This window comes from Schistocerca gregaria, chromosome 3 (genome assembly GCF_023897955.1).
Source record: "Schistocerca gregaria isolate iqSchGreg1 chromosome 3, iqSchGreg1.2, whole genome shotgun sequence".
Lineage (NCBI taxonomy): Eukaryota > Metazoa > Arthropoda > Insecta > Orthoptera > Acrididae > Schistocerca > Schistocerca gregaria.
Window position 1 is genome coordinate 145,590,709 of NC_064922.1, and position 22,429 is coordinate 145,613,137.

Consider the following 22,429-nt stretch of genomic DNA (forward strand, 5'->3'; position numbering starts at 1 on the left):
ACGAAAGTTATACTCGGTATTTTTAGATTCTGGACACACATAATTATCTCTTAAAAATTATGATGTCAGTAAAAGTCAACAACACTTAACGAAATCTGTATATTTTAATTTTTTGTGGGGGCCATAAAGTAGGCGCTTCCCTCTTTCCGTAGTACACCTACACGTTATTGAAAGTGCATTGGTATTGCTAAGGGTGTGCTAAAAGATATTTTCAGGTTTTGGACCCTACTTCCACACCAGTACCTCTTTCAATTGTACGTTGTTAATGGAAGTCAAGAACAAGTAACAAATTTTGTTTTCCTTTAAATCCTTTAGTTTGGGCACAAAATACCTCCCCTTCATAATACGCTTTACTGAAAATGAGTTGGTATTGCTAAATTAAACGACAACACAGGACAGAGATTGAGAGCGTGCATTTTGTTGTCGAGTATTCAAAGATGCACAAACCAAGGCGACATTAAGTGACTACCGCCTCAATCAAAACCAGACAGGCACTCTACAAATTCTTTAGTCGCGAAACGTTGAGTACCAGCGCTGTCAAAATTATAAAAAAAGAATAGAATGAGATATATCTGAACATTGTGGTATGTAGCTTATATCTGGAAATTTCCCGGCAATCAAGGCAACTGTCATTCTACACCTGTAATTATAATTCGGCGCACAGCTTAGTTATTAAAATTAATGCTTTATTCCACTTTCATACGATTTTAGTGCTGGTTTCAAAGCGATGAGTGCTTATTCTAGCTGTGTAAACACGGCAGAGAATTTGGCACGAGTGGTCCATAGATAGCCGTGGTTTCAGCTGGCACCATATTATGAGAAACACAGTGCCACATGAAAATTGTTCTTCTGTCACGGATCACTGTATTCTTTCTTTGCCTCCATGGTCACATCGGTACCGAACAAAGACATTTATCGCACCTATGCTATATTTTTAATTATGTTATAATCTTTGACTTTTTGGTGCTAATTGTTGGATAAACGTATTTCGGTTAAGAGACGCCGCTGAAAATAATTCTCTGGATCAAAGTTTTTGTGGTGGTAAATTTTCCGTAATTAATTCTGAAGAGGGAGTTCGGCTCGCAACATCGTCAGTGATGGCAGCCCATTGCACGAAACATAACACCTCTAGGCAAGGTATGTTGCTACATTCAGCAAAATACATGTTCTATCAGTTTAATTTTGAACTAAGAAAAAGCGTTTCCTTAAGAATGTTAGCTCATGCTAACAAGTGTGATTCAGGTTAACATTAAGCCATGTTATGCTACATCATGTATGTATTCGTTCGTATATACTTTGTCTGCAAATTTTTACCCGAGTATAAATTTCTGGTCAGAGTGCAATGCGAAACCACTATACTTTGGTGAAATTTACGTTCTTCTATCGCTGTCTGAAACTTGTTTCCTACAATCTTATATCGGACAATTAGTGCTCTGCTCTACAAATTGTATGATCTACAAGACCAATAATAAATCAAATCAAATCAAAATAATTCTCCAGCTATCGCCCCAGTCTGAGGTGTTCTTCCAACACGTTTATGTAACAATAAGAGCACAATGAGCAAAGCTATCCCACACTTCTTTTAATCTATATATCATGCGACTACAGAAAACAAAAAAAATATCAAAAATCGTAAACTGTAACATCATCAATGGCAGTTTTTCTTCATTTCATCGAATAAGTAATGGTATTGTTTTTCAGGGAAAATAACTTCACTTGGAAGTTAACTAGTTTCATCTGATTTTTCGAGTCGTTACTTGGATGTTTTCTTTTTGTTGTTGCATGAACAACGTATATGTTCGCTGAGTTCCTGGAATCAAACCGAGATAAAATCCCCTTCGCGACAAATACGAACATACTTCCTGAGACAAATATCACTTGTGAGAATATTGTGTGGTTGGCATCCACCAACTGAATCGTCGTATCTCTTAAAAGAGGACTCATTACATCACCGTGTTCGATCATTGTAGTATAGTGAAAATACACCAGTGCTGTGTTCCGATAACTTCGTCTATTTTTAGTGTTTATTTACCGGAAATTGTCATGGGTCTTGGACAAATACGAACATACTTCCTGAGACAAATATCACTTGTGAGAATATTGTGCGGTTGGCATCCACCAACTGAATCGTCGTATCTTTTAAGAGAGGACTCATTACATCACCGTGTTCGATCATTGTAGTATAGTGAAAATACACCAGTGCTGTGTTCCGATGAACTTCGTCTATTTTTAGTGTTTATTTGCCGGAAATTGTCATGGGTCTTGTGTGTGCCTGTAAGGTGGTCACAAAGCAAATTTATATCTACACAGTTTTTGTTTCAGTGGTGTGACTTGTAAACTCTCAGACTCCCCCATCTCCAGTGACATCAAACAACGAACTATCTTCCTTAACTGAGGTAGCCAGCCTTCTGGGTACCCCGTTCACTGGTTAGGCGTTCATACCAGTTTTTCTGAAGCCTTCTAGTAGATCTAGCTGCTGATTACGCATCCTCTCCGACAATTTCTTTAGGAGCTTCGTAAATTTATCCTTTGGAACTACCTCCTGCTTTCTATAGAGCTACAACGAGGTGACCGACAGTAGTCGCTATTTTAAAGAGTTGAAAGAGTGTATATTTAGATCATGACCGTAAAAAAAAAAAAAACAAGCGAGTTGTCAGCCCATCCTATGTAGCCAAAAACATTAGGTTTATCGCACGTATACTTCCATGGTTCACCGCGGTGATATGTACCCGTGGTGTCAGTCTGGCGTGACCGTTGAGGATATCTATCAGCTCTTGTGGTCGTATTCTAAACCGCATCTGGTGCTTTTATTCAGTGGAGACGTAGTTGGTTTATCAAAAATTCCGGCTTGCGTCGTTTACGTGTGTACTAATCGATCCTATCGTAATCTAGACTTTAAAAGAATCACATTTATTCGTAAGTGGAGCCGTTCATGTAATATTTTCTTTTTTATACGTGAATTATGGTTGCGCTGTTTGCTTTTATTCATTCCTCTGTTTTTCATTGCCTTCCAAACCGCAAACGCTCGACATCCTAGCCACACTGTATCAACGGTCTCATCCCCGCACAACGTACGCGAGAACGGAAAAGATTCAGAGTTTTGCACTACCCCCACGTCCTTTCCGTTCTCCCCACAACGCACGGCTATGTGACCGCGCTGACTGTCGGTGTCGCATGCCATGCCTTAAAATTCTCCCGCCGGTGATTATTCATCGTTCACACTTCCTCCCTCGTTAAATGAAAAATATTTTGGCTAGCACAGCCAGAAGCATACAGGGGATAGGCAAAATAGCGTGAACACCTGCACGTACTTAGGAATGGTTTATTAATAAGGGGTTGAACTCCTTTTTACCCGTAATACAGCTGCGATTCTTCTTGGAATACTGCCATATAATTATTGTATAGTCTCCAGTCGAATGTTATGCCACTCTTCGATCAGAACCTCTTCAAACTCCTGTAGTGATGAGGGAGGCGGAAATATGCTCCGGAGACTGGGCTTTAGTACCGCCCATAAGGGTCCGATAATGTTCCAAGTCCGGGGACTGTGCTGGACAGGGAAGACGCTGCAGTTCAGTTGCATGCTGCTCATACCACGATTGCGCTCTCCTGACTGTGTGAATAGCTGCATTATCGTCCTGAAATATGACATCATTGTTGGGGAACAACATTCGATTCATGGGACGCGCCTGATCACGTAAAATGTTCACATAATCGTTGGCTGTAACACGGTCTTTGATAGTAATGATGGGACCAGGAGAACACCATGAGATGGCTGCCCACACCATCACACTTCTATGCTTAACCATCGGAATCAAGAAATGAGGATTGTGGACTTCTTTTGGCGTTCTCCAGAAGTAAACCAGGGCCGATGTTGGAAACAACGAAAACGTTGACTCGTCGGACCATATCACGTGTTTCCGCTGATCGGCCGTCCATGATTTATGCACCTGACACCATGTTTTACGCTGCTTTGTGTTGGTTTCGGTACAGTAGCTCGTCCATGAAAATTCTCTTTATGGAGTTCCCGTCGTACAGTGTCGATAGATACGGGGTCTCGAAGATGGCTGTTGAGCTCTCTACGGTCACTTTAACCGCAGTAGTTTTGTATTGTTTTGACACAATCCGTGTTAGCGTACGACGATCTCTTGTCATTTAGTTTTGATCTGCACCCACAATTACGTTTACTCGATGACGACTTTCCATATTTTGTGTAGGCTGTCATGACTGTTGAAACAGTTGCTCTTGAAACATTCAGTAAGTTGGCTGTCTTGGTTACTGATGCTCCAGCTATTCGGCCCCCCACAACCTGCCCTCTTTGGAACTCTGTTAGGTCTTTCATTGCACGTCGACCTCGGCCTCTGAATGCAGATTCGAAGTGTGCACAACTTCCACTGATGCCTAGTTCGTACTGAACACGCACACCGCATCCCGATACATTCCTTACTTGTGTTGAACGTCAGACACAACTACTCCATTACTACCACTGTTCACATTATTTTACCTATCCCCTGTATGTCCTATGTGTGTGAGTGTTGTGTGTAAGCTTTTCTTTCTTTCTGAAGAGTTGGCCGAAAACGTAAACACTCTTTTCGTCATGTCTGCCTGCTGCTCGCTGTATGAGTAGCAATCTATCTACTTCACAGCATAGTTATTCCCTCATGAAGTTCGTTGTAAATGTCTACTGCACTTCAACAGGAACAATGATGTAGAGAATTACAAGACTAGAAGAAATAAATGATTTTCATTACGCCACATTAAGATTGTCTGTAGCACAAACAAGGGTTCAACCATAAGTTTCCGTCACTTACCCAGTGATAATGCCTGAAAGACAGCAAAGGAAAACTTGAAGCTAAACTGGAAACGGTTCTCTTTAATAACTCCTGCTAATCCCCAGAAGACTATTATTGTAATATGAAAATGGTAGTGGGTAAGAATTTCTCGTATCTGTCTGTCTTTAATTAAAAAAACAAAACTAATAAACGATCAGCATGAAGGCATACTTTTAAAAAAATGATGATAATATAAAATGATACAATTTATGGTGCAAATGATACATGGAGCACGAAAGAAACTAATTATTGCTATATGACAAACCATGGTATAGACTTACATACTTTGGAAACCTCAAAGTGAAATTCATGTATATAATGAAGCAAATAATCAAAGTTGACATAGTTCCAGTTGTGATAGGTTTGGTTATTCCTGAAAAACCGACAGTTACTACGGAGAAATATTCTGGAAAAAGAAAAAAAAATAAGCTAATGTTGGATAAGTAGGCCTGTATGTTAAACTGGTTAGGCTACCATTACTAAAAAATTACTTATACACATGTTAAAGTAAAATATCCATTTAACGCGTCTAATTGTTTGAGACCATTACCTTATTAACGTTTGCATTATTGCTCAGTGCTGGAACACTTTTTAAAAAATATATATTTGTTTACCCCTTAAATTGCTTTTATTGGTCACACACTGAGACATCACACGTAAAATTTCAAAGAGAGAAGATGTGTAAACAACATTGAAACTAATGCAGTGACAGTCTAATAAAACAAGAACTCTTTAGTCTGTATGTAGGAATACCTCTATGCTGTTCTGCTTCTTTGACATTTCAATCATCGTTCACTTTGTTCACATGCGATTACGATAGCATGCCATGTACACGTTTATGGGCTAGCAAAGAACACGTAGGTAAGTTTTTGCAAACGTGAACATTAAAAATGTTGTGCATACGAGTTAAAAGCTGAAAATGTAACGAACAAGAAGCAACACCAGTAAAGAAAACAAGCATTGGTTTCGAAATTCCAGCTTAATTTGCTGTCGATAAAAATACAGAAACAGGCGAATTAAATGGATTACGAAACTGTGCTTTTCACTTCATTTCCTTTTCTTCTTGATACCAACAAAAAACAATTTATTTTAACGATGCCACATGTGTCGTATTACTAGAGCAAATACACATTCAAGAACACAAAAATGTTCGAAACTGCCTTCCTGACACTATGCTATTCATATTAGCACAGTAATTTGTAGTATTTGTAACAGTTGTTGCGTGCACTACACAGGGATAATGAACAAGAATCAATCGTAAAGTAGTGGAGGATGTCAAGTCGTACATCAGAATGGATGAGCATACATTTCAGTATGTGCTCAGTGAACTGTATCCTCACATGACAAAACACAATACTCGCTTAAGAACTGCTATATATGCAGAAGACAGGCTCGATGTAACACTCCAAATGGTTCAAATGGCTCTGAGCACTATGGGACTTAACTACTGTACTCATCAGTCCCCTAGAACTTTGAACTACTTAAACTTAACTAACCTAAGGACATCACACACATCCATGCCCAAGACAGGATTCGAACCTGCGACCGTAGCAGTCGCACGGTTCCAGACTGTAGCGCCTAGAGCCGCTCGGCTACTACGGCCGGCATAACACACTAATTCCTTGCTTCAGGAGAGAGTTAGGTTAGGCTACATTAGGTCAGGTCTCCAATCTTCTTAAACTGTTTTTGTATTCAGGGTGCCTCAAGTTGTAAAGCGCCTCATCGGCTTCATAGATCTCTATTAATTTTGTAGTTGTCTGCACACACACCAATTATATTTACCGGCAATGTTTATAAAAAACACTACAGATGACAGTACGCTGCAGCGATGCTAGCGCTCCACGTGAACAAAAGACAAGCGGCTTCTTTGATCAAATCTACAGCAAGGCACTAGATTTGATAAAATTTATTTGATGACAGGCGACATTTGACAAAGATCCCTATTGCACCATGAAATTTCTTTGACAAAGATATTTAACAAAGAAATTTGATAGTGTAATACCGGCCTAAGATGGCGGCAGGCCCCGCCCACTCTTGTTTCATAACGATATACATCGTAAATCTGTAGCGCTATCTCCCTTCTTTCGTTACCTCGATTATGACTTCGAAACTCCTGATGGACTCATGTTGCTGTAGAAATATTGTCTCCATGTTAACTTTGCTGTGCCCTGTTGTGGCTTGTGAAGCGATTTCCGACATGCAATTACTTTAAAAATATGTGATAAGCTGATGCTGCTTCATTGGGGGAGGCAGGTTCAACTCATTCCACTCCTGCTCGTGGATAAAGAGCTGTGATTCAAAGCCAAGCTCACAAAACGATGATAAATGTTATGAAATGGAGTGATGTGACACTGGAAAGAAGCAGAATGGACTGCTATACCCACTTGCTCAGTCTATGAAGCGAATTTCTGCCTGCACAGAAAAATGCGTGACCAGCTTAAAGAGTATCCTTAAGTTGTAATACTTACAACAGGTAATTTATGCAATAACTGCTTCATATTTTGTAGCAAAGAGTTTCTTCATTGAAGATATAATCAAATTTAATCCATTTCAAATTCAGATAGCAAATAGCAATCTGTCATATCTAATCTCGTGCGTTAAGTCTACTTTTGTTTGAGAATACCAAGATGTGGTGAACACTGGTAACCTACAGTTCACAAGACTTCATGCAAAGGCGGTGTCATTTTGATGGCAGTTATCAAAACAGAAAGAGCTGTTGATCGACTATTGTGATCGTTCGGTTCACAATAGGTGCGACAAACTCGTCGTCATTTAGATATAAAACGCAGTTATCGAAAACGATAAGAGCTATCGACTATTGTAGTCGTTCAGTTCACAATTCGTGAGGGAAACCTGTTCAAAACAATAACATTCAACTTAAGTAAGAGAAGTGGAGCTCCGCTTTTTCTTCATTGCAGAGTACATAACCTTGTTTATAGATGTGTCAAATTCTGCATTCATATGGACTGAGGACCACTGCTGGTTAAGGGAGAGATTAAAACTTCTGCAAGAATGAAGTCTGGCACTCACTAATGATAAAGTTTCACTACAGAAACGATTGGTCCTAATATGCAAGCATTGGGACAACCTGTGTTCTACCCCAAAGTACCGTTATCCAAGATGGCGGCGATGACGTCATCCAAATTGGCGCCCATGACGTCATTCAACATGGCGGATGTTGGCAGGAAATTTGAATTTCGGTGGTAAAGTGCCACGCCCCCCTCCCCAAGAAAAATGGCGCAAAGTTCAAATTCCAACATGATAATCCATCACACCACACTATCTCCACTAAGAAAAGAAGATGGTGGGGGAAAAGGAGTTGTCTTTATTATTTAAGCAATTTTAAGCATGTGTGTTCTCCACTGGGTATGGACTCCAACTGGCTTAGTTCATATCATCGCCACCAGAGGGCGCTCTCCTGATCTCAGATCATGATGTAAGTGCCGATATTCAAGATGACAGCACCCACTGTGTTCACCGTGAGCTCCAGAGCCCAACTACCTTAGTTCATATCGTGGCCACCAGAGGGCACTACCATGAAGTTGCCTAATGACACAAGATCGTCTGCTCCCTTGCGCACGCGCATTATAACCGGACATGCGACGCGCCAGTGGACTGTGAGCAACCACTTACATCACAGCCTCAAGCCCACACCTTTATACTCGTGCTGGACATAGTCTTCTGTAAATATACTAACTAAAGTATCGCATCTAACCTATCAGTTACCTAAGTACTTAATTCCATTTCAATTTTAATCATATTCAATAAGTCAATTTACAATTTGAATATGCAATGATCAAATGAGAAGTTCCACATTTTCCCACCATCACCACGGTGTTCATTCGTGACCTAGCACCCCCCACCCCTAGAATGCTGCACTCCTACTGACTACTGCATTTGTCACATGATTCGACTTCATAGAACCTAAGACTTGTAATCAATTTTCACCAATGCCACACGCACCTGGACTTGGAATCAAATAGTTAAATTCTCCTCCACGATCCTCAACCCAACACCACGCCACCTTACCGACCCTTGTTAGCGGGCTAACATGTACTAATGTGTACTAATGTGCAAAGCGCATGACGTCATCCAAGATGGTGAAGCAAAATGGCGGGAAAACACATCTGAACACAAATCTTTATTTTGCAGACGGTGTCTCCGCCACGAGATTCACTGTCCAACTGACATAGTACACATTACTGCCATCAGATCGTCTGTCATCCCTTGTATGACCTAATCCCAGATGGTGTAGGAACACATCTGAACACAAGTTTTATTTTGCAGGCGGTGTCTCCGCCACGAGATTTACTGTCCAACTGACATAGTACACATTACTGCTATCAGATCGTCTGTCATCCCTTGTATGACCTAATCCCAGATGGTGTAGGGGCGGCAATTATGCTAAAATTAGTCAGGCTGTGCTAGGCTGCTGGGTAGTGTAAGGAAGGAGCCCACTCTATTTATTTTCGAACATTTTATTTACAAATTGAATATATTTACCACACCGAGGCAAAACACTCTCCATCTTCTGCTTGCGCTCACAATAAACCGTCTCCAGACACCCAAACAACTCCTAATTTACGGAAATAATTTAATTACAGACATTCACACTCCTTTTAAATAATGCCTCACATTGATGTGTAGACATGCTCAGTACTTGTAAGCTGTCAAAATAGTGCATAGCACGGCCTACAGACCTGCTCGTGAAATAATGCAATCCCATGCATGCAAGCACAGTCCGCCACCCCCTGTCCAGTAGAGTACACGGGAGGTAGTGATAAGTAATGCATCCATCAGATCTCAAACCACGCACAGGCCCCTGCCCGGGTCCCGCAAGCAACCACATCCCTTTCATATTTCATTTCTGAGAAATTGCTGTCGCAATACGTGTTCACGTAGATGACGATGATGACACGATCGGACGGGAATGAAGATATATTTACAGAGCGCAAGCGCTAGAAGCTAGTCAAAGCACACACAGACGTCTGTTCAGGACCGCGCTCCGTCACAGCCTGGAGGTGTGGCCGCCGAACGCAGATGCAAGTCGGGCCTATACAGTCACCGTTATACTGTCGTAATAATTCCAAGGTATGGCCCCCAAATGTGAGACACTCCATAGCAGCAGATGTCTTTACCAACTATGACACAATAGCATTGGGCACGCACATACTTACAAACGCATCTAACAACGTCCTCGATGTTATTTTTACATCACATCTCTTTGTAAAAAGATAACAGCGAAGTCAAACTCTCGAGAATTGTGTCCTGCTCCAGAAATAGTTAACCCTCCCTTTCTTCATGCCTCAGCTTGTATGCATGGAATTTCTTACCCTAACAGAACCTGTTTACGAAAATAATATCGAATGCACTCTCCTCAGCGATCCTAATGTGTTACCCTTCTTGTTCTCAATATATGCAAATGTTCCCTACGCTATGTAGAGGCTGCTATATCCTAGCACAAACGATGCAGCATTATGATTAGCTCTTATAGAGTTGACCCGACGAATTACTGATGCCACCGGTATCAAAGAACCATCCACCTATTCTTTTGGTACCTTTCAGAAGTAAAATTATTTTCCACACATCGCTAAATTGCATTGACAGTTAAACCCGCAAATTTTTCTGCAGATCATGAAATACATACTACACTCAGAAGAATATTCAAAGCCAGGAAAATATTTACCAGTATAACTAGAATCAAATATTACAATTGCTGCTTCAATCTGACACCGATAGGGAAGCACCGTCAGCTTTTTCTGTCATTCTACAGACACGAAATTCAGCGGTAATAAACTATTTTACGCTGATCACCATATTGCACCAACAACTAAACCTCGCAAGGTTGTCTACAGATCATCAAATACATCGGAGACCCGCAAGGATATTGGAGGGTGAAACTGATCTCCATTCCGGCAATATATCACCGAGTACCGTCTCGATCTAGTAAGCTTGCAATTCATATCCCCCACCATACAAAATCACCCCCTTTACATCAGCGAACTGAAGTCACTTTCAGAACCGATTTACAAAGACAGGCTCCTTTCCCTATCGATACAAACGCCCTGCTGTTTCTAGTCCGGACCTGTCTGCTTGCTTGCCTTTCTACACCAGTCTCCAGACTCGTCGATTACAAGAACACACTTATTTTCACGATAATATTATTTTATTATCTCCGTACTTCTAGATATCAAGCACACAGCAGTAGCCTCCCGATCGCTCAGGCAACATAATTCCCAAGATATAGACTCGAAATTATTTCTCTACAAGGCCGAAACTTTAGCTATGTGGAGCGCCTTCTAGACCAGTGAGTAACTAGTAACAGATAGAGGAAACTGATATTTCCACTCTCGAATACTGAAGTCTATCATGTAACAGATCCCAAATCATCCATATAATTTACAAGCCAACTTAGGTCTTTCCCATGTCTAGAGAACAGACAAACTTATCTTCCACACACCACATTCGATCTTGTCTCTACTAAATAAACGCGCTAAATGTTCATAAGCAGTCAACCAAACAATTTACATGGGAGGGAATAACGGTCCAGCGCAAATGCACCCCCATACATAATGTTCTCAAATTTCCACTTGATCACGAAAGCCCTCCATCTTACGTTCACTATATCAATTGAACGTCATTCGACAATGAGCGAAGTATCATAAATATACCCTACCAAAGGCAGTTGCTCTGGAAATTGATATATCTGTATCTGCCTTACGACTGGACATACTATTCCCTTTCCTATCACAGTCCACCAAGTCAAATCCATACCTCCCCCACAACAGCACACACTCATCTCCTTCCCACAAACACTTACTTTATAAACCTGATTTTCAAATACGTACATATCACGCACCCACCGCCACTACTACTATAAAAGTTCGTCAATAAATCATTGCCTGCGATACGAAATAACACCGACCCAAAAGCAACGATGCGTGTGCATGTCCCTTAGGTTCTTCTTGCGAGTCCTACCACAGTGTCATAGAAAGAGAGCTCTAATCGACCAGACGTTAAAGAAAAAAACCCATCCCAACAACTACTGAATGTTACTCTCACAAGCGCTCTTTGTTCTACATGTGCACACAAGTATCCATGTTAAAAGCTATACATGCTTTACAAATGGTGGTACGACACTACCTCTGAATGAGGTAGTTTTCTTTTTTCGGGACAAATACCATGACCATGATCGTAGGAATATGTAAGCCCCCGATGCAACCTCAGGATAAAAACAATGAACTTTGAATGTGATTCAGCTAAGGAATGTGGCGTCAAAGCGATATTTGCGACTTCCTCACACTGACCACAACTCGATAACTCTTAATTATTTGCAGCGCATTCTGTCTTCAGACCATATCAGAGGCTCCACGATATATCCGCAGAGTTATAGGCCATGACCCATTGAGAACATAAACAGTAGTAGTAGATGACGTGCTGATGGAGGTCGTAAGAAGAAAAATGTACACTACCTTCTCAGATCTCTAGTGTTACACAATATGTTAGAAATTATGTCCATCATTTGGAACCAGATCGTTCCATTCAAGCACGTACTTGCATAGGCTCACAGCCACAAGTGAATCATATTTCAGGCACTCTCATATCTCTAAACGAGTCACCTTTCCTCGAACATGTTTTCAGTCACACCCTACGCGTCGTGCAACTGCTCCCATTTCTACAGCTTTCCGCATGTGATCGTTCCAATTTAAGTCAGAACTGTTCAAAAGTCGGAGAAAGACATATCCGTCACCTTCAGCAACCCATGTAGAAACAGAATGACCTTAGTTAGTGCAACAGGACCGTGTTTTGACCATTCGGCGGAAATACGCGCAATGTGGCAGGTCTCCAAACTACACACAAGTGCTACAGATCCGTGCCCATTCAAATCAGTCAGCCCAAAATGCTATCTTCCTTATGCTCTACACTCCCGCAGAGAAAAAATTACAAACTATAAAAGTTCATCCCATTTATAAGTCAACTAGGCACCGATGCTGGTGCATTGACACACAGCTATGCTGCACTCAAACGCAGAGAAAGAAATTTCACAATACTCCCCCGAATAGCGCAGCGTGCGGCCAGCCAACCAACCATTCCTAGCGGTATACACAGTCCTTCTGCGAATTTTCACCTCAAACTGCTGCTGCTACTGCCTCCTGTGTCTTACGGCGGAAACCATAACACGTCACATCTGCTGATTTTAAATAAAAGACACTTACAACAAAAGCAAACTGGAAGACTTTTATGTCGTCGGCGTAGGTCTCCAAACTATAGTCTGAAGGTGATTCACAAGATCTACATTTAGACACTTCTCTTACACTGGTGGAATAGCTGACGACTATGTGTTCCCTTTCGACTCATTCCTCATATTGCACGCATGTATGTGATCACTCATTTGCTGCTAGGAAACCCCAGAAGTTGCTGTCCATCCACCAAAACTTTTTCTCCAACTCAAACAAGCCATATCAGTCAATCATTATCTGCTAACCAATGTAGGTATGGGATAAAAAAGACACCATCCATGTACTCTAATAATAAAAATCACACTTGATAGTGCGAAGAATTTTACGCTAAGTTCAACACCGGCCACTGATGTGACAGCATGTTTCCCCAATTTCAGTATCATAGCTAAACCATGCCCTCTCCACCTTGCGAGTATAATTGTGAACATGGATAGATGACTGAGCAGTACGTCCATTGAGTCTTAATTCTCGAACACATAAATCATCAAAGTATACTAGACAGCGTTCCACATATTTCTATCACCTCGAGCATAGTGTTTAATTTATGATCTATCTCTCTGCATGTGGGAGTCACAGAGCAGTCTCACTGTCTTAGGGTAAAATTAGATATTGAAAGACCCTCCTCACACTGTCATTGACCAACCAGCCATGCAGCAATTTTACCGAATTAATCTGCAACCGACCAGAAGAAGACCGCTACACTCCATGTCTCGTGAATGATTTGAGCTTTCCGAGTCCTAACCCGTCCAAGTGCACGAGATTTCTCTAGATGCGACCATGTCGAGGCGCTTAGCAACCCTTATCGATTTATAGTAACAGATTTCAAATTGCCATCATGTAATAGCATACATAATTTTTATAGGCGATGGAGCTCCAGACGTATCGAGTTCGAGGCATTTTTACGTAAATGAACCAAGTTATCAACTCTAAAGTATTGTTCTAGAGTCTAGGATCGGCACTTCGAAGGTATTCGTAAGAGAGAGAACATAAACACACGCAGTCCTAAGGATAGAACGTTCTGCACTTAAAACGGGCCTATAATGTTACATTGCATGCGTTTGCAACCTATCAGACTTATGGAATTGTAGCGTTGTTAATATTCCAATATGAGAAATATATTTCAAGCGCATAACATACATCCTTCTTCCTGATTTCTCTACCATAAATCATCTTACCGCAACTCTAAAACGAAAAACAATCTACTTCCCTAAAACACTTGCTCTGCGTGATATGAGCATAATATAGGGTCCCTGATACTAGAGTGTCCACTGTTCACATCCGATCACGATTCAGAAATTATACTATGCGTGCATTAGGCCTATATAAAATGATCCTTAGTAGCTGGGTATACATCCTACAAGCAAACAGATAAACGCATGGCAGCAGTGACCAACATGTGAAAATTACAAGTCATTCCGTCAACAACTATGTAAATGACACATGTGTCGGGAAATTTTGTACACGGGGCTTGCAGCACCTCACAAGCTCCTATCGCTGACTTAGTTATGACGCTGAAGTTTCAATTTTACACCCAATAGGCGACAGGAAGGATCGCATAAATCAAAGTTCGTTTAGAGGAATGTGTCAAGTTTAATCAAGTCCTCTGACGACCAGCAGGTTTCCGTTAACAGTCGAAAGTAGACAGTACTTTAAACCACATACAGAACATGTGGCTGTATATGAGTAGAACGAAGGCTATGTCACATGACTGATGCATCCGGACAGAGCACTGAAAAAAAATTGACCTGCAGCAACCTTTCCTTCCCTAGAATGTATCAGTCCACCATAAAATCGTACCTTGTTACAGCTCTACCTTAGTCGATCACCCGGTCCACTCTCAGTTATACTTTACCACAGATGCAAGTAATTTTAGACATGAATTCTCTTCTGTCCTCCTGAAAAGCATGAAATACAGTAGTCAACTCGTGTGTATCACTGGTACCTCAATAAGCATACCGTACAGTAATAATACTGCCTCAACAGAAAAAAATTTACTACCTCCCTGATCCCATTCTTTTCAATATCGACGTTTTCTTGGATTCCTCCTGTTGATGCATACTTGCCCCCATGTACAAATTGTTCGGCACTGATGACCTCGATGTTGAGTGCCCATAAGCCCCAACACACACACACATACACCAATTCAAATGCATGAGAGAAAAGCATGAGCTGCATAACCAAATTTCCAGTATCTGCAAACTGATTTCTGGAAACATCATGCACTATTTATCAAAACTCAGTTGTGTCATGAAAGTGCATCCAAACGTTAGAAATATCACTGTTGATGATGATAAATAATGCAAAATTATTAAAACATCCCACATCAGTTGGTTATTTTTGAACTTGGCACCAATTTACACAAAATTCAGGCCATTTGCATAATTTTGAATATAATAACAATTCATGGAAGTAAATTTGAGCCATTCTTTTTTAACAATCTGTGAGAATGCATGCACTGTGGAACTTTTTGACGTTCTAGTCTGTTCTGTTCAGTTCAATTTTGATGGTCTGTGTGAATGAAAAGCATTCTGCAACTTTCTAAAATTCCAATCCATTCTGTTTTAACAGTCTCTTCACTATATTAAAAGAGTTTTTGGGCATGGTATTGCTCATTGTTCATGCTGTTGCAAACATTAGATTCATGGCTAGGTAAGATGATAACTGACAGATCTTACTTTACACGTCTTATGTGAATAACCTTTATTGCTGGTCAATGATACAGTATCTTCCGGCATATAATTCTGCATGATTTTCTCCAGAGAGTGTGAAACCTTTGATGTGAAAAACATATGGGATGATTCTGACAAAGAATACATTTTACAATAGGTTTTCAAATACCCAAAGCATATTCATGATTTGCATTCAAATTTGCCCTTGTGTCCTGAAGAAATGCCTCCAGCATCTGATAGTAACAAATAACAGAAATTATTTTGCATTTTATATGAAAATAAGAAATATATAGTACTCCATGGATAATATAAGATGGGCCAATGGTGGAAGTTTGCAGTGAGGGGCAATAATGGTCATTTTACACTGTGAGTGTTGGTAAGGTACATAGTCTAATGGTTTCCAGAAGTCAAGTAATACTACATCTACATGACAGCCTTGACTGAGGGCATTCCGCATGTCAAGTGCCAGAAATGCAAGTTGAGTTTCACATGACCAGTGTATTCCTAAACCACACTTATTGACCTGGAGGATGTTCAGTTTGAGAAACCCTGTCATGCTTGAGCTCAGAATATGTTCTAAGACTGTGCAACAGGTGGATGTCAAGGATATTGGACAGTAGTGTTTTGGATCACTTCTTCTGCCCTTGTTGTACACAGGTGTGAAGTGCATCTTCTTCTATTGCTAAGAAGCAGTACGGGAAGGTATTCTGTCAGGATTTGTGGTCTTGTTCAGGTTTAGTGGTATCAGCTGTTTCTCAGTACCAGTATCACTCTTAACTACATCTCTCATCTTTGTTGCTACATCTACATCTACATCCGTACTCCGCAAGCCACCTGACGGTGTGTGGCGGAGGGTACCCTGAGTACCTCTATCGGTTCTCCCTTCTATTCCAGTCTCGTATTGTACGTGGAAAGAAGGATTGTCGGTATGCTTCTGTGTGGGCTCTAATCTCTCTGATTTTATCCTCATGGTCTCTTCGCGAGATATACGTAGGAGGGAGCAATATACTGCTTGACTCTTCGGTGAAGGTATGTTCTCGAAACTTCAACAAAAGCCCGTACCGAGCTACTGAGCGTCTCTCCTGCAGTGCGAGAATTAAACTGGAGCAGTATTCCATGCTAATAAATAGGTAGATTCCACCTCCTTAGCTTTCTGTAAGGCATATGACACTATGTTACATCATCTGTTGCTAACGAAGACATGATTGTACAGATTATATTCACAAATATTCAGTTGACTCGATAAACATTTAACTAATAGAAACCAATAATTAGACGGGATGCCAAATGTTCCAACAAATGAAAGTGATATCTGGTATGCCACAAGGACCTCCAACAATCTCAATACACACAAACAATTTATTACATAGGATGAGCAGCCTTGAAAGATTCTACTCTGATGATGATGTTGTGTACAGGAAGTATCATCTTTGAACAATTGTAAGGAAACATACAAAGACTTGGACTCTATTTCCACTTGTAGTAATGAATGGCAGCGCTCTTTAAATGTAGATAGGTATAACATAATGCTAATAACAAAGAGAAAGGACCCTACAGAATCTGATTACAAGACAAATCATGAGCATCATAAGCATGCCACATCATATAAGTATTTATAGGGAAGACTAAGAACTGATATGAAATGGAATTACTGGATAAAACTAATGTTAGGTGAGGTGCATGGAATACTTAGGTGTGATGGAAGGGTTCTGGGAAAGTGCAATGAGTCTGTAAATGAAATCACCTACAACTCAGTTGTGTGAGCAATTGCAGGATATTGTTCCAGTGTTTAAAGTCTTTATCAAATAGGCATGACAATAGACTGATATATCCCACAGGAAAGTGTAATAGAAATGATCAGGAAACATAAATGGGAATCCCTGTAAGAAAGACAATGCAGTTCTCAGGAAACCTTATTGGGTAAATTTAGAGAATCTGTATTTGAAGAAAAATGTGTGACCAATATGTTGCCACCACCAAATATTTTGCGTGGAGATCATGGTAAAAAGATATGAGACAATAGGGCATGTACAGAGGCATATAGACAGTTATTTGTCCCTAGTTCAATAGGTGAACGGAGTAGGAAGATAAGCAGTAATATGATGTACCCTGCACTATGCACTGTACAGCTGCTTGCAGACTATTTCTACATAGGTAATGTAAATGTAAATATAGATGTACCATCAGCTACTTGTCTCTCCTCTTCTATTACAGCTGAATGGGTTACTGCAGCAAATACATGAGTTTTAAATGAATTTACAAATCTATTTCTGAACAAAGTACAAACCATTTAAATGCATATCTCAAAGCAAAGACCCTTGAAGTAGGGGTAGGTATGCATCACATCAAAGAGTACACTCCATTGATTGCACTGTAAACTGTTGTTGGGTGGTGGTGATGTACACTCACAACACATATGCAGCATGATATTGCCAACAAACTGTGTGTATGACAGATGAGAATGATGAATTATTTAGGAGTACAGGAGATGACTCACCGAAAAGCAGAAGTGCTGCATCAGCTATAGGTATACAAAGAAAAGGTATGGAGATTGCTAGCTTTTGGAATACATTTCCTTTTTCAAGCTTGTAGGAAAAACATGCACACACACACACACACACACACACACACACACACACACACACACACACACACACACACTAATGTTAATACATTAATCTCAGTTGACTGCCAGCTCTTTCCTGGCCCATGGTGAGTGAACTGGAGTGAGGTGATGGTATGGGATGGGGTGGGGTGAGGGATGGAGAGAGGTGGGAGGCAGGGAGAGAAATGGGGAGAAGTGTCAGGTGGCTTGTGGGAGAGTAGGGAGCTATATGTGGGCTAGCTTTGCATACAGATGGAAGGGGCAGCTGGTAGACGGCTGGGGATGAGCTTTCATAGACATATTCATGAGATAACAGCACACATCTTGCTTATATGGGGACACAAATTGGGTGGGGGTACTGAGGCAGCAGACTGTATGCACACGTGCACACACATGCACAAACACAAACAGACAGACAGACACACACACACACACACACACACACACACACACACACACACACACACACACACGTATCTGCAGGTCAGGGAGGGGGGCACCTCAGAAAAGCTGGTAGTGGTTGGGAGGATTCGGACGACACGGGTTGTGAAGCAGCCATTGAAATCTCGCTGCATGCATGTTATGCTACTGGGTGATCCACCTTGTTTTTGGCATCAGTCTGGCAGTGGCCATTCATTCTGCTTGATATCTGGTTGATTGGCATACCAATATAAAACACTGTGAAGTGGTTGCAGCAGAGCTAGTATGTAACATGGCTTCATTCACCCGTGGCCTTGCCTCTGATGGGGTAGGATAATCTTGTGACAGGATTGGAGAAGATGGTGCTGGGTGAGTGGATTGGGCAGGTCTTGCAACTGGGTCTTCCACAGTTGTGATCCCTGTGGCAGGGGATTAGGGGAGAGAGGAGGACACGGTACAGGGATGGACTTTGATATTGGGTGGGTGGCAGAAGAAGCTGGAAGTATCTTGGGAAAGATGTCCCTCATTTCAGGGCATGATGATACATAATCAAAGCCCAGACTAAGAATGTGGTTCAGTCATTCCTGTCTGGGGTCATATTGGGTGAAAATTGGAGTGCTTCTTTTTGGGTGGTTCTTAGGATGGATGTGTGGATCAGGTGTGTTTGAGGATATGGCATGGGATACCTGTTGGTAAATTAGGCTGGAGGCTATTGCCTGTCTGTGAAGGCCTTTGTGAGGCCTTCAGCAATTTGGCAATAGAAATCTCATCACTGCAGATGTGTCCACCATGGGCAACCAGGTTATATAGAAGGGATTTATTGGTGTGCAAGGGGTGGCAGCTGTCAAAGTACAGGTACTGCTGGGCATTGGTGGATGGAGGCATCAGAGAGGAGGAGATCAACACTTAGGAAGGTGGTACGATGAGTGGAGGAGGACCAGATGAAATGGATGGGAGAGAAGATATTGATGTTGTGGAGGAATGTAGTTAGTTAGGTATACCAGTAATAAAGTGGTGGGTTTTGAATTTGCAATGCGAGAGAGGAAGTGTTTCATTGTGACAAGGCCATGGGCATGTGGGATGTGGGTATATAGGGAGTGTGCATCAACAGTGATGAGTAGGGATCAGGGAGATAAGGGTGTGGGGATGGTGGAGAACTGGTGCAGGAAGTGGTTGGTATCAATGATTTGGGAGGCTAGGTTTTGGGCATTTGGTTAGATATGTTGATCAACAAGTGCCAAGATTCTTTCAGTGGGGCACTGTAACCAGCCACAATGGGGCACCCAGGATTGTTAGGTTTGTGGATTTTGGGAACATGTACAAGATGGGTGTGCAGGATGTTGTTGGCGTCAGTAGGGACATGGATTGGTGGGAGAGGTTCTGGGAAGGACCTAAGGATTTCAGTTGGGACTGGAGGTTAAGAGAGAGTTGTGGGATGGGGTAGTTTTGCAGGGCTTATAGGTGCAGGTGTCAGACAACTAGTGGAGGCCCCCTGCTAGGTACTCACTCCAGATCAGGACAACAGTGGTGGAACTTTTGTCTGCCAAGATGATGACTAGATCAGAATCCGTTTTTAGGTTGTATAATGTACTCCTTTCTTTGGTTGAAAGGTGGTTGTTCTTAGGGAAGGACCTGGGCAAGGATGTTGAGGCCAAGTTGGAAGTTAGGAATTCCTGGAAGGTTACCAGGGGATGGTTAGGTAGGAGTGTGGAAGCATCACGGTCAGACGGTGGTAGGGTTTGGGACAGCAGGATTTGATGTTGAGATTGGATTGACTTTGGATTGAGGGATTGGTGGGAAAGAAGTGTTTCCACTGTAGGGAGTGAAAGAAGCAGAGTAGATTTTTCACAAGCTCAGCAAGGTTAAATCTGGGGATAGGACTGACTGTGAGGGCTTCGGATAGGACTAAAACTTCTGTGGGACTGAGGATTATGGTGGAAAGGTTAACAACAGTGTTTTGTGATTGTTTCAGCTCTGATTTCATGCAGAATTGGTATGGGGTGTGGTGTCACCGCCAGACACCACACTTGCTAGTTGGTAGCCTTTAAATTGGCCGAAGTCTGGTAGTATATGTTGGACCCGCCTGTCGCCACTATCAGTGATTGCAGACCGAGCGCTACCACACAGCAGGTCTAGAGAGACTTCCTAGCACTCGCCCCAGTTGTACAGCCGAATTTGCTAGCGATGGTTCACTGACTAAATACGCTCTCATTTGCCGAGACAATAGTTAGCATAGCCTTCAGCTATGATATTTGCTATGACCTAGCAAGGCGCCATTGTCAGTTACTATTGATATTGTGAATCATGTACTCTCAAGACCGACGTTCGTCATTAATGGATTAAAGTTAAGTATTCCACCAGCTACGTCTGTTTTTCTAAATTCTAATTTCCTTGTCCTGTTCCAGACCTCACGCCAGCCTGCGTGAGCCAAAACAGGTACCTTTCGGCCTCCTCTAGTAACATGGTGTTGGCTCTCCTGCCAACCGCAACATGGGGTTTTGGAGGATGTGGTAGGTTGAAAAGGGCAGCTAGGCAGGATCCAGGTGCTATGAGTGGTTGATGAGGAAGGACAATGTGGGTATGATGGGGGTTGGATAGTGGTGCTATGATGGGGGTTGGATAGTGGTGCCCCAAGGTGCTATCCCATCCCCTCCGCCCCTCCTAACGCCTGTCAGATAGGGAGTGGAGGTGGATCAGAGATGTCTGTGTCATGAAGATGTAAGAATAAAAATATGGCATTTCAGTCTTTGATCGCTATTCTTTATTTTCAATTACTGGTTTTGGGCTAGCTGCCCATCTTCAGATCTGTTAGACAAAGTTAAAAATATAACTAATGAGAGATATAGTTAGTGATAGAAATATCTTAGTTTACAAAAAGAAAGTTTGGAATGTATTAAATGCCAACATACCATATATGTCAGTACAGAGCAAATGGTTTGCTGTCATAACTAAAGTAAATTTTAACCTTTTAAAACCTTATATCACAGTTTTTAGAGAAACCTGATTGGTAACAGTAAAAAGTGCCCTCTACCTATAACAATTGTGCATCTGTTACTATTTCACCGTACATATTAATGGCGAATATTCTTTTTAATAAAACAAATTTTTAAAGTAATAACATATGAATAATCTGTTTTTGAGTGGATAATTTGATCAACAATGTGGTTTCAACAACAAACAGCATAAAGGGCACCACCATTTCTACCATTTGTAGGCACATGGCATGTTTCATTTCAACACCAAATGATACGCTGTCCTCTTAAATGTGCTATTCAGTGACAAAACGAAAATCAAAAATTTTGACTTATTTGGTTTCAACTTGCGATTCAATTGTATGATTACAATGTGAGTTGGATATCCAGTTTCAGTGTCAATATCCCTTGCTGCAGGTAACATTTACTTTACTTTACTGCCAAAATGGTAGGGGGGAATAAAACTAACTAATATCTAGATTTTTTAACGTGCATGTTACTTCCTCAGAGCAGAAGGATGGATACCTTCCTGTATTTGCACTGTGAACTCCACCTCTCTGATAATTCCATAAAAACCTTTATCTGCATCAAGCTGACTCAACATCAACTGTACTTGCATTATGATAGCAGTCATTCCTTCCACACTAAAGTCTCTCCAACAGATGCAGAACCTGTTGCCCAGCATCTCAAGTCC

General features: G+C 41.3%; 1 protein-coding gene across 1 annotated transcript in view; it reads left to right on the top strand.

Moving 5' to 3' along the window:
- Positions 1-960: 960 nt before the first annotated feature.
- Positions 961-22,429, top strand: part of LOC126354417 (uncharacterized) — a 75,352-nt gene continuing 53,883 nt past the window's right edge. Inside the window, exon 1 of the mRNA XM_050004039.1 lies at positions 961-1,137. Within this exon, the coding sequence (XP_049859996.1) occupies positions 1,098-1,137 (40 nt within the window). The 5' untranslated portion in view covers positions 961-1,097. The remainder of the gene's footprint in view (positions 1,138-22,429) is intronic.